We start from the raw sequence: 13,739 nt of genomic DNA, 5'->3' as shown, positions 1-13,739 counted from the left end.
TGAGATCCCACAGCTAAAACACCTAGCTTAAAAACGCATTGAATAGATATTGCAGAGAACAAATGTAACTGTGATTGCTACAACTGACGGCCAAGGAAGCCTGCCCTACAGTCTCCCTGCCCTGACCGCAGACACAGGAGCTGAGTGTTTTGCCCAACACACGCCCTAGGAGGCTGCAGCTCTGCGGGTCTGCCGTGGCCGGGACAGAGATGCTCAGGGCATCCAGAGCGTGAACAGCAGCGCACACTGCAGCCTTCAGGGAACCCCGCAGAATGACCAAAAGTAGCAAAAGAAAAAAACTGGGCATGAGCAGCACCTGGTATCCATCCACACCAATTTTTTTTCTTACGCTGGTTACCAGCTAAGGCAGCAGAATTCCAGTCAAAAATCAGAACTTGCTGGAAACAAGATCGCAGAAAGGGGAGCTTCTTTCAGCACACCAAAAAGAAAATTAAGCCAGATAATAAAAATAACTTGATTACACTCTTGAGTAAACAAGGCAGGAAATAAAATTACTTCAGATTTCATGTGGTAACAGTCCAGTGGGATAGAATACCTTTCTATTTCTAGAACAGAGAACAGAAATACAGACTCTAAAGCAGCACAGGACATATGTTCTGGCATATAGTTTAACACACATGTGTTTGGACACCTCTCTTTGAGGGAATTTCCTGTATACATTCTTTTATTTTACATGCTGAAGATAAAATTGCTTTCTACCTTCTGGCTCCTCGAAGCCAAAGAGACTACAAAGCACAAGGAGCAAGGAGAGAGCGAGACTCCAAGGACCAGCTTGCTTTTTGCCTGAAGAAGGGCACTTCTCCAGGAGCTTCTAGAGTTCAGGGCAGAGGCGAACGGGCTGTGCTTTCCCTAGCAGTGGAAAAACCCGTGCCCATCACCACCTTGTCGGGGAGAAGGGAAGAAAGCGAGGGGGAGGGAGAAAGGCAGAGCCTCTGGCTTCCCAGCAGGGGATCTATTTTTACCCTCGTGCCTAGGCTGAGCCCCGCATCTCTCTGCGGGTGCCGGCGCTCCTTCCGACAGCAACCCGGGGCGCTGCCGACCCCATAAAGCACACGCACGAATTAAGCGATTAATCCATAACCGCGGCAGCTCCCAGCCTGCGCAGCGCGGCTCGCGGCTCTCCCTCCCGCACCGCTCCGCGCCTCACCTGCGGGGCCGGTGCCGGGCCCGGGGCTGCGCTCCGCCGCCGCCGGCAGCGCCAGGGCGAGCAGCAGCGGCAGGAGGAGGCGCGGGGGCCGGGCTCCGCTCCTCGCCATCTTCCCCCTCCGCACCCGCCGGCCTGCCGCCGCTCCCCGACGGCTGGGGTGGGAAAGAAAAAATATTTAAAAAGGCGAAAAAAAACGGTGCTAGGAACCTCCGCGGTGCCGCTCCTCCTCCTCCTCCGGAGTGGGCAGGAGGCCAGGCTGCCGCCGCCCGCCCCAGCCTTTATAGGGCTCCGGGAGCGCAACGCAGCCGCTGCCGCGCCCGGCCACACGCTGCCGCCGCCGCCACCACCGCCGCCGGGGGCGGGGCTGCCCGATAAATCACGCCCTTTTGCCCAGTAAACTACGCCCCTTTTGCCGATAAACCCCTCCTTCTGCGTTAAGCCCCGCCTGTGAGTCGCTAAGCTCCGCCCCCTGGCCAGAAGTGTCCATCCCCACGCCGCAGTGACCCACGTGTGAGGAGGCACGTTGGGTGGAACAGCAGCTGGCGGGCCGTGGATTGCGCCTTGGAAATGTTCAAGCACTAAGGGCTGGATCCAAAAGAAAAATCAGTGCTGAAAGCAGGATTCATGTATTTAAGCCCCACTTGTGTACAGTCAGGGAGACACCTCACTTTTTATCCTGAATGGTTCTATGGGCCTAGCAGATGGGCTTTTTTTGGACCCACGGATTAAAAATTAAAGAAAAAAACAAGGGTGAAAGGAGGGAAAGCTTGACCCTGGCTCCTGCAGCAGTAAGAACGGGATGCTTTTGCCTGGAAGCCAAAGCAGAAACCAGGCCCAGCGCTACGTGCCCAGATGCTTTCACAGTTCTTTGGCAGGACTCGCTCTGTCCAGCCCAGGCAGCACACAGGGCATGGGGGGAGAGCGAAGGAAGAGGCCAGGTCCTTGGTCCCACCAGCTCCTAGAGCAGAGAAAGCCCCATGGCAGTGGGGATGGGGAAACGCTGAAAACCAAGTAACACAATGGTGAAGGCGTGGTTGGTAACTTCAGGAAAAACAGCAAAGCCCCTCACGTTCTTGGGCAATTACTTGTGACCTACTTTCTCCTGCCACCCCTGTCAGGCAGGCAGAGATTTACCAGAGAACAAACATCTTCTGACTGCAGACAGCATGAGCACAGCTCTGCACTCACCCACGTGCGGCCTCTGCTCACTCTTCCGAGGAGCAGCTCTGCTGCTGCTGAGCGCTCCCCCGCGCTACACAGGCTGCGCTGGCTGCTGGTGAGCAGTGCCGTGGCTGGGATGACACTGCAAGCACTTCTCTCTTGGTTGTTTTATTTTTTTTTAAGAAAAAAGTTCAAAATATCAAGTAAGAAATTGGGCCTATGAAAAGTGAAGATGGAAAAAAATAGTTACTATGCTACAGCTATATTCTTAAGGTAGAAAACGGGTAAGCAACTTTTAGAAAGAGGTCCTCAACAGATCAAACCTCACCTCAGATCCAGAACAGCTTAACAGTAATACTTGTACTGAGAGATATACAGAGTGTGTCATTAACAAGCTGAAAAATAAGAAGTCATCGAGAAGGAATTAAATCAAAGGAGACATGTAGAACACTTAATACTACCAACCACGAAAGAAATGACAGACTTCTTCTGTAATGCCTGAGGGGAAAAATGATGGTTGGCCACCATTTCAGAATACCATGGAGCTGAGGTCATGGCTCCCACAGATGGGATGGGACGGAAAGCAGGCAAAGCTTCAGCCCTCAGGGTTGAGGGTAAAATCATCAGCTGAGTGTCATGTCCATACGCAGTGCTCTGAGGAGCCACAGCCCGGCAGCTCACCTCTAGCAGCAGCAGCTAGTTTCAATGGAGATTGATACGCAGGTCCCAGAACAACACCATTACCTGGACACCACTGAACAAAACAGGAGGCAGCATCTCAGAGAAACCCTAGGAGTATTTTAGGTATTAGGAGTATTAGGTATTTTGTTATCAAAAGTGCAGGTAGACAGTAGCAGGGGAGAATGAAAAGTGAAAGAAGGATGTAAATATTGAAAGAAAAGGAGATAGCTGGCAAGGACAGATTTCTAATGCGTAACAAAAATGGGAGGAGAGCACAGTGATAGAAACAAACACAACTCGTATGTACAAGTTCAAACCTGGAATGTGACTAGGAACGTCTACATTTTCTTATTGTCCCTGGTCTCTTGTAAGCTAATTTTATTTTAGACTATTCTTAGAAAATTCAAGCTTTTCCCCCAGGACAATGCAGAGCTGAAAGCAGTGCTTTCAAAGTGATAGATGTGGCCAAGACATCTCCTACCCCCAGAGGCTTCACTCAGACACTGCCTGATGGAAGGAAAAACGCTTGTGAAACTCCAGCGCTGAGCTCAAGCAGCTACGGAACGCCCAGGAGCTCTGTCTCGCCCTGCCTCTGCAGACACTCGGGTTAGAAATGCCACTGTTGTCCAGAAATACCAACTTCAAGGCGTGAGCTGGCAGCTGGTGGTTAGCAGGGTCTGGGACTCTCCTGATACTATTGCAAGCAGCTCCGGTACTGTTACCGTTACAGTTCACTCAACACCTAAATCTCTGAACTGAGTAGGAACTTATTATTTAAAGAATAACACAGACAGTGTGCAATGTGCCATGCAAATATGCATATTGTACTACAGAAGTTAACTCCAGAAACAATTTCTAGAAGTGTCCCAAGAAATAGTCTCACATTGTCACCATTTGCTCCTTTGACTTTTGACCTTATCAACCTTTTTTTCATAAAGAATAAAACCTTTTTCCTTTGCAACAAGGCAATTTCTTCATGAGAAATTAATAAATTTGGTTAAGCAGGCATGGAGGAGGGGAGTTAATTCATTCCTGTTAGTTGTGGGGCTCTGAACATGGGAGCCCGAAGGATTTTCTTGTTCCAAAACTCCAGCAACAGTGAGCAAAACCAGAAAAGGGAGAAACTGCAAGCAGTCCTCTCTTCAGATAGTCACTGTGACAAGTGATTTTCTGTAACCACACAGTCAGTTGCCAAACTATTAATTTTTTTGCAGGCACAGTGCATTTTCAACAGATCAGCAATAACATCTAGGATTCAGCTGGCAGATATTTGGGCAAAATTCTATGGGACCTTTGCAGGAGACAACAGCTTCCTGATTTTTTAGAAATCTCCATTCCTCCAGTGACTTTTTCCTCAGATGTCCAGACACCTCTTTTACAGTCTCAGTGATTCCCTGCCTGTATTTGCATATCCCTACCTCCTTCTCCCCATCTGTTTCCTAACTGTATGAAATCATCATAGGGCTGGCAACTTCCATCTTCTCTAAACCACCAACAATTTAACATTTCAACATACGCATAACTGGTGCAACGTGGAATGGAACCAGGCTTTCATCACAATGCAAGCCCATCATCGCAGCCAGATGGAGGTAGGTCCCATCATAGGAAGCTGCCCTCTGAGTTTTGAAAGCTGTAGCTGTGCTCTCTAAGGACCAAACTGCAGCAGGGAAGGAAGGATCTTACTTGACCCATATAAATCAGCAGTAGTCAGAGCTTTGTTTGTTGCTTGAGATGTGCTAAACAGCTGTCACCTGTGGCGCAGTTAAGAGGAAAGGTGAAAGGCTTTTGAAATCAAAGACAAAGGTGGCAAAGCTTTTACATAGCACTTAAAAGGAACAGCAGCTCTCTTTCTCTCCAAAGCAAGCTCTCCAGCTCCCCTGCACTCAGACATGGTGCATCTTCCACAAACTTTTTGCAGAGAAACTGTAAAAACTAACATGTAGAACAAACCAGGCAGACCAGAGATTACTTGCATCTTTTTCTAAGAGATCTTTTTCATATCTTCCAACTACTCTTTATTTCACTCTGTAAGAAAAACAGAAAACCGCAGACTGTGCTCCTGGTGGGCTTTTCCTGTTCTTGGACTCATCTCACTCCACAAGTCTAGGCCTTCAAACCCCCTCCTTCGTTCAGGAGCCCCACTATCATACCTTTTCCACAGGTGCTGAAATGAGGCAGCAGTGCTCACATGCAGTATTGCAACACTGAAGTTGTTCAATAGACTGTAATAAAATCAAAAGCAAAGAAAAATAATGAGATTAGTCTGTGGAAAACTGTGGGACAGAGGAATTGTCAACAATTCACTATCACCAGTACTTCAAGAATAAAAAAGAAATTTAATGCAAGAACCCTAAGTCCTATACCTCAATAAAGATCATAAAGGGTTTTCTAACAAATAGCAAATTTGACAAGCAATAATCCAGTCTATTTTTCTGGGCAAATGCCAGTCACTCCTCACATATTTTCAATTGCAGTAGTCATAACTTATTTGTTATGAAGAACAAATTCATTCCTCTTCCATTCTGTTCCATCTTGTCCCCTCAAATGTCTTTCTAGTTTTATAACATTTGTCCTCTCCATGTGTCACAGAGGTAATTCCGTATCTCTGTGATTCCACTGCCTGGCTCAAGTGCATGTAAACGACAGAATTAATTTAAGATAATATTTTATTACTGTCATGTAATAAACATTCGGTAACCTGAGTTTATCTTTGAGCTTAGATTAGTAAATCATACCTATTTTCCCAGTTAAATGATTTACTTTGTGTAATTTCTGAAAATACTGGTTTTGAATGATAAATTCAACACACATATCAATATTCTACATGAGTCAGGGGTAGCTGAAAATAGCAGGCTTTTATTATAGAATAATACTAAAAAATATATTCCAAAGAAATAGAAAGCTTAAAAAACCCTTTTCAGTTACAGAAAAAAACGCTCTACGGGTATATATCATTTAAATGCTTTTGTCTGTTTAACTTGAGCACAAGTCTGTGAAATACTAGAACTAAACAAAAATGAAAAACAGCAATATGTGTTTATTTTTTTAAGAAAAAAAGATCAAAATGAGCTTAAAGGCCCATCTGGCAATAATATAGCATTAAAATGTGCATTGCATTGCCTGACCTACTCTGTGTATATGCGTCTTTAATAACCGCTGCTTTAGTAGTTCAACCGTAGTAAGAAATCTTCCATAGACATTTTATTTTCAAAGAATCAAGCTTAATGTTACCAAAATTCCACTCTTACTGTCTGAAAATAGTTTCTCTTTGGTTGTCTCCCTTTAATTTATCCTCAACTTCAATCAGAACCGTCCTGGGAGCTGCCGCCCCAGTCTTGTTATTATATGTATGATCCAGCCCATGACCGAAAGGCTCAGCACTCCTCGGGAGCGGTTGGAGCCACTGAGTTCAGGGGATGCTCAGCACCTTGCACTACTGAGCATGGAGTGAATCACTCGGGCTAAATTCATCGGTTCTTTCCCAAGCGACCCAATCAGAAATTACTTTGTTTCATTCACTTATTTATAATTATAGGCACAAACAGCCCAAACGAGCAAAAGATTAATAGTGTTAGCAAGCATTTCCAGGGTATAATCAGTTGTCATCCCATAATTACTCAAAAGATCGACTGAGTGGCTTTGAAATTACAAGGAGAGTTACATTCCTTTACTGAGACTGAGCAGCAAGACATGAGTGCCCATGAAAAGCCGTGCTAAGTTTTTGTCTGCGGTTCATCCTTTGGCATTTATGACATGATTGCTCCAGCCTTGAGGTCCAATCCTGCACTACTGAAGTCAGCATGCGTCATAAGTGAATAAATCCTGCTGACCTGACCTTAAACCAGATGCTTAAGACCTCCCTCAGTGAGGGAGGTCTGGTTTAAGGCCAGGTCTGATCCCCATTTTTTGCTTTCATTGCATTCATTTGTGCATGATTTATATAGGCACAAAAAGCTGAGAATTAAGCCCTGCAGAGTTTATCTTGTAAACCCTACTGATCAGGGTTGATCTTGTAAAAATTTCAGTCCCGTCACCCCATAAACTATAAAATGCTTTGCAGAGCCTCAAATGAATGGTGTTGAAATGGACAATTAATCATAATGAGCAATTTAGTCTTGCTTTTTTTATAGTTTAGAGATGCAGAAAATAATATAATGGAAAGGAACTGACATTCAAGAAAACTGGCTGAAAGAGAAAAAAATTAAACATTTACTGTGGAATGAATAGAAACTGGTGGAAAAAAATGCATTTATAAAATCGTCTAAAACTGGGAGTCTATGTGAGTGTTTGTGTCTCTGTCAACAAACCATCGTACTGTAAAAAATGTTCCTCTGAGTAAGTCTGTGGTATTAAACAGACTGAAGAGTGTCCCATGTGTTCGGCCAATAGAGGAGGGCCGGTCAGTGTGTGTTTTACAAAAGTTACCCTAAAGCCTACTCTTTGTTTTTTCTGTGATTTCAGAAGCCTGGTTGAGGCTCCTAGAACAGCAATTTGGGAAAACTGCAGGAGCAGGGAAGCTTGTCCCACAAGTATTCCCCTAAGGGAAGACATCATAATTCATATTCTCTGTTACTGGAATGTTTTTGGTCTAATCTTCTTTTCCTGACCTTTCTCTGGTAGTTTTATGACTGTTCTGCCTGTCTGCAATGATCTCATTCTCTCCAGCTGACTTATTTAAGGTAAATATAAACTGCTGCCTGACAAAACCTAATTTTGACAGGTAGGACATTTTTTAGTAATTTAAGTTGATTTAAACAAAATTGCAATTAACTTAGTAGTCTTATTTCCTACTTCCTGTGTGACCTAAATGAGGAATCACAGATGGCCTCAGAATGACTTTTGGCAGAATTTCTGCAGCACTGGATTTGAGAAAGAAAGACAGGAGATGGGCTGGCGATGATTTTGCTCCTGCTACAGTCCCCTTACAGAAAGCCTTCAGCATTCCAGTTTTCAGGAGTCGTGTGATGGTCTCACCACAGGAAAGGCGAGGAAAAGCTGAGAGTCACAGATCTTACTTAATTTAGTGCCTCTCTGGTTGGTCAAAAAATCATATGGCTTTGCAGTGCCTAACTGTTTTGCCTCTTCACAAGAAAACCTTTTAAAGGGAAACAGAGGTGGCAGCCAATAAAAACAAAGTATGGAAAATAAGAATTCTATCTTTAAATGAACAGTTAAATACCATTACCAGGAAAGTTGAGGTTGTGAGCAGAATGTCCTTGACACAAGCAAGCAAGAAAGAAAATTTCATGACCAAAGCCGTAGGAGAATGTGCTTTTCTCCTTAGAAACATTTAGGAGCTTAATTCTGCCTTTGAGATATTTATTTTTTTCTCATTCTATTCTTCATCTTGTTTTACCTGTGCACTTACTTTTATTTGGTAAAAGGGGATATGAAGGGAAGGTATGTTCACATTGGTAGTAGAAAAATGTTTCTGCAGAACAGGGGTTGCACCTATATAAGTGCACATAAGTGCCTGGCTTAGTTGCTGTCAGGGCAAGCATGAGATAGGAACAGATTCCAGCCTTTAGTATTAGAATGACCAGGAGTGGCTGAAACAACGCAAAAGTTTTGTGTTCCAGGTGGTGTACTGTGAAAGCGAGATGTATTCAGACTGGGTGCTTCTTCTCAATTGCACTTCTTAGGCAGCGAGCAAAAGCATGGACACCTTCTTTGAGACAGGCAGCTTGACTGGGAGGCATGCTGTGAGCAGCAGCATGCTTATGGTAAATGCAATCCACTCTGCATTCAAGACAAATAATATGCAGTTTAGTGTTTGCCTATCTGCTGTTCAGGGAATGATGGACTGGAATAAATTAAGAACTTCCAGTAGAGCCTCAAGAGGGTTCTTTTCAAATGATTTGGTAATTTAATTTATTTTTTTTTTTAGCCTATCACTCAACAGAAGCCAGAATGATGGCTACTTTGGATCTTTGAAATAGTTTCTCAGAGACTGAAGTTTTTCTGCTGTAGTTTGGTTGCTCAGGAAGATGATGATAATTCTGATGACTTGTCAGGTTGGCAAAACCTGTCATTGGCAGGACATTTTGCTCCTGTAGTCTGGGCTGTATGAGGGTATTTTCAGAGGTGATCTGGCGGCTTCGCTTCCAGATAATCCTTGAGCCTGTATTGCTCAAGGCAACTTACAGTTTGATTCTACATTAGGGAATGTGATGGAATGAAATTCCTTCCTATTTAAAAAAAAATAAACAAACTTCCATTATGTACTGGAAGAAGGCAGCAATCTCCTCCAGAATGGGGAGAACATTGTGATCAATAGCAGGAGTCACAAATAGCCCAGCAGTGCGCCAGTGCTGTGAATGGCTGTTCATAAAATCACAAGCAGGATTAAGAATGCAGCCAAAACTGCGCATAGCCTGAGAATCACAAGCCAATAAGCCTGGGTCATTGTCTTGCTGTTCCTTCTTCCTTAGACCATCAAAGAGGATATGTGTAGTATAGAAGGCTGCAGCCAAAATCACTTTCATGGAGTTTATAAGAGTAGAACTCACAATACTCAAGCTAATAGTGTCCGCAGGTACACTGTGCAAGGCAGACTCCATCTGAGGGTGCCTAAAGAAGGAGGGAAAGTTGGTAGGCACAGAACACACATCCCCAGCACACTCCTTGGAAGTGGCCAGGTAAAAGCAACCCCGTTGTCATAGCACAGAAAAGTGATAGACAAGAACCCTTCGCTTGTATCAATGTAGGAATAGTCTTGCCTTTGAGATATTTACACTTTAACAAAGTTCTTTCATATAGCCACAAAGAAATACGGAGAACCTTATAGCCTCTATACCTGACTCTGGCAGGCAGCTACCTAGCAAATTATCACCTCTGCAAAACCCTTACTTACAGGAAAGTCTGACTTACTAGCATGGTTCTCATATTGTGCTTACATCTCCTAGAACTGAGAATCCTGCTGAAATAAGGCCTGCAGAACTCACTATGGCTCAGCTGTAACATTCACCACACATAGTGGGGAATGTTGTTCTTAATTCTTGCATTTTGGTTCCCAGAGTGGGATTTGTACACCAGATCCAGGAAAAGAAAAAAGAAAGAAAGAAAAAAAAAAGTAATACTGTTCTCGATGCACTGCTATTAGCCTAGTCTCAAGATAAACACCTCTTTCAAAAGCTCTGAGGGTCAGTACATATTTCATTATCTTGTGTTTCATGACAGGGACACATCACTATCTCTAGCTCAGTCCCCTTTTGTCATGCTTTCTTTTGTTCTGCCAGCTCTGTATGGAGATGACTCAACTGCCTCTAAGTCTGCCAGTCTGCTCCAACCTGGACCAGAGCTCAGAAACAGCAGCATTCATTTCCAGGCCTTTGGTAAATGCATTCAAAAACGAATACAACATTTCCAGTCATGTGGCCTTCATCTTTTTTCAAGATCCTTTTGAAGCTCTTAGTTCATGAGATTCAAGAATCAGGTCCCAGGACTGTAGATCACTCAATCATCTCTCTCTGGCTGAATTTTTCTTCTTGCCAGTTGGTGTGTACCTAAATGGAACAAGGGTCAAGGGAGTTGCTGGATCCAGCCCCTGCAGGTCAGTGCCATCTGAAAGATTTCAGGCTGCCAGATAACATAAAAGCCATGGTTTCCACTTCTCAAAGTAGTGTCCGGGTAAGTCACTTTGAAACTGTAGTGCATGCAAGAAACTAGGAACTACTACAAATGTTATTAGTTTCTCATCTGAAGGCAAGGTGATTTGTTTTAATCCTGCCATCCTAAGTAGCACATCAATACTATAAGCACCTTTGGAAGATTTTCAATATAATATAAAGCACTAAGGGAACGTCTTTCTTCAGACAGGAACGTTAAGGAATCCCAGTAGATTATTATTAATTCAATTTTATTATTGCTATCAGTTTGGTAAATTTGCTACTGCTTGTCTCTGGAGGAGCATCAGACACCATGCATCGCAGTGACGGTCTGCAAAAGCCCACTGAGCAACACCCTGGCTAGCAGGGGACAAGCCAGCTGAATGATGATAAGACTATTAAATATTTACTGAACTATGAGGGCTCCTCAAAACACTAGATAAAGCCATTATGAGGCATTAATATTGCCACAGACTGTTCACATTATCCAGTTTTAAGGTTCACCTCCCCAAGACATAATAGTGAGAACCTCCCCAGCTTTCCAATCCACATGATAGAAATCACTTGCTCACAAACCAAAATATAATCTTTAAATTGCCCCATGCTTGAAGTAGCTACTGAAGCCAGAGAGAGCACTATGATGCAATTTCCAAAAGAAAACAAAGACAAGACAAAGGCAGATAAAAACTCCCCTCTAAATCACAGAAACCCAGGAAAAAATCGTATACCACTAAAGCTAGGCTTCTGCATAATCTCAGTTGCTGCCTTTTTCTCCTCTTGATACCTCGTGAGTGTTTTTCCAAATTAGGGTCAGACGGGATGAAGATTCACGTTGTTTTAGTAAGAGCAGGCTATTTAATCCTGCTCTTTGTATCTTCCTTCTGCCGTTCATTAGCAGCCCAGCTTGCTGTGTGTCAAGATGCATTTGCTCTGCTGAGTTATTACAAATGCTTCTCCACTGTCTAGTATTTAGATGGAAAATGTTGCAAAGTTTATGCTGTTGGGAAAGAAAGATTTTTTTGGCTGCAAATGGGGTGGGTAAAGGGAGAGGAGGGGAGGGATGTGGCGAATCAGATAGTTCTCCAACATAATTCTAATATGTTGTTCCCCCTATGCTCTAGGACTATAATTGAGACATCTAATGTTGCAGCTGAATATAAGCTTCCATAAACAAGCGCTGTGCATTTGAACTCAACTGCACGTAGGCCATCCGCACACTTTTTCCACTCTGGCTGTTTCTCCCTGCAGCCAATTGGGGAAGATGTTTTGGCCACAACTCTGCTGTAGATTACTCCACATTTCGGTCTGATTGGATCGAGGAAAAAAATACTGGTTAAATGCCCGTGATTTTCAGCCAGCATGCCAAGAAGCTCAGAGGAGGCTCACTCCCTCTCCTTTGAAAGGAATCAGTGCTCCCAGGCTGACCTCCAAAGCAGAGCTCTGCTTGTGAGAGCATGTACTCTTTGACAGTGAATTTACTAAAGCCTTCGAAATTTTGCTGGCTCTGATTGCTTTTGATATAGTGCAGACAGGGAATACTAGGCAGGGATTAGCTTTACAATCGCCATTTATATCATTTACTCTTTTTCTTTTTGTCCCAGAGAAAGCCTAACCTTTTTCCCAAGGAATTTCTCTGAAGTGAGTCACAGAAGTCAGCTGCTGTCCAGGCAATTACAGGAAAGATGGATTTACATTTTATGTGCATTTTTAGGAAAACTCTTCTGTCACACCATACATCTCAATGACTAAATTAGGTCATTCCTTTCCTTTTTGCCTCCTTGTGTTGTAGAAGAAAACAGATGTGATCTATCAGTCTGTCATTATGGAAGAGATTGATTCCAAGTTTGTCCATCCATTTCTAACTCCACACAGACCACAGTCTGTGATTCCCATCAGTTTGGTCCTCCATAACCAGAAAGCATGTCTGGGCAGAGAAAAGCTTTGGTAGTTTGGTGAGTGAACATTTGAGAAACACCTAATTTAGATGACGGATGGATGACAGCAAGGCTGCAGCATCTCTCTGTGACATGGTCTTCTCTTAACCCACTGAAAAATATTTGGCATTCAGCAAAGATTCAGAAAACAGGTACTAGCAAATGGGGGTTGCTCCTCCACATATGCTGTGCCTGAGATGTCTATCCACAACAAGTCACTTGGGGTACAGTGTGCATCACTGGGCAGCAGGAACTACAGCCACGCTGCACAGCACCTTGGTCCTCTCCAGGCGCCCCGATTCTGCACCTGGCAGCAATGCTACAGGGAATCCTGTGCCTTTTCAGTGGTAATAGGAAATGCAAATACAGCTTTAAAGGGGATGATTCCCATGAATGCCTTCTACAGACTTTAAACATGGAATAAATTCTTAATCTTGCACTAAAACTTACCCAGGAGTTGCATACATAAAGTTTTAAACAAAAGTACCCCTTTGCACTAGCCATCTGCTCAGTCACTAGCGAGGGACTAATGGGACTTAGCTCAGTTACTGCTCTACAGGCACAGGGATCTTCAAGGAAGAGGCCACTGTCTAACTACATCTGATGCAATCATTAACTCAAGTATCATTATCTAGAGAATTTCATGATACCTGAAAATATTAAAACCCTAACCACAAAGATGCTGGATTAACAGGAGTGTAGCAACTTCGTAATTCTACTTGGTTGCTTTTATTTCTTTTTTTTTAGGGGAAAAAATGTAAGTCTTTTATTTAAATACAAGAGACACTTGATCACTTGTTCTAACCTGAATGTCACACTCAATACATTCCTCTTACATACCCTCATATCAGAGACAAGACCATGAGTTAGATTAACACACGGCCAACTCGAGCAAGTCCAGGAGGTTCATAACGCACCTAGATGATAACTTCTTGGTGCAGGTGCTAAGGGAGCCAACTAGGAAAGGTGCCCTCCTAGATCTGTTGCTGGAGAACAGAGAGGGTCTTGTGGGGGACATGGCAATTGGCGGCCGTCTTGGTCATAGTGACCATGAAGTGGTTGAGTTTAAAATTTATGGTGACAGAAGGAAAACTGCCACCAAAACTTCAGCCCTGGATATGGGGAAAGCAGACTTCAGGCTGCTCAGGGAACTAGTCAGCAAGGTCCCCTGGGAAACTGCTTTTGAAG

At 43.7% G+C, this 13,739-nt stretch overlaps 1 protein-coding gene across 2 annotated transcripts in view; it reads right to left on the bottom strand.

The window, feature by feature from the left end:
* The window catches only part of PLOD2 (procollagen-lysine,2-oxoglutarate 5-dioxygenase 2), a 50,689-nt gene extending 49,156 nt beyond the window's left edge, over positions 1-1,533 (bottom strand). For both annotated transcript variants that reach the window (XM_040566920.1, XM_040566921.1), the window contains exon 1: positions 1,169-1,533. In XM_040566920.1, coding sequence (XP_040422854.1) covers positions 1,169-1,277 — 109 coding nt within the window. In that variant the 5' untranslated portion in view covers positions 1,278-1,533. The remainder of the gene's footprint in view (positions 1-1,168) is intronic.
* Positions 1,534-13,739: the final 12,206 nt, after the last annotated feature.

The sequence above is a fragment of the Cygnus olor genome, chromosome 9 (genome assembly GCF_009769625.2).
Source record: "Cygnus olor isolate bCygOlo1 chromosome 9, bCygOlo1.pri.v2, whole genome shotgun sequence".
Taxonomy (NCBI): domain Eukaryota; kingdom Metazoa; phylum Chordata; class Aves; order Anseriformes; family Anatidae; genus Cygnus; species Cygnus olor.
Note: the sequence above shows the minus strand (reverse complement) of the source record. Positions and strands in the feature narration are given on the sequence as shown.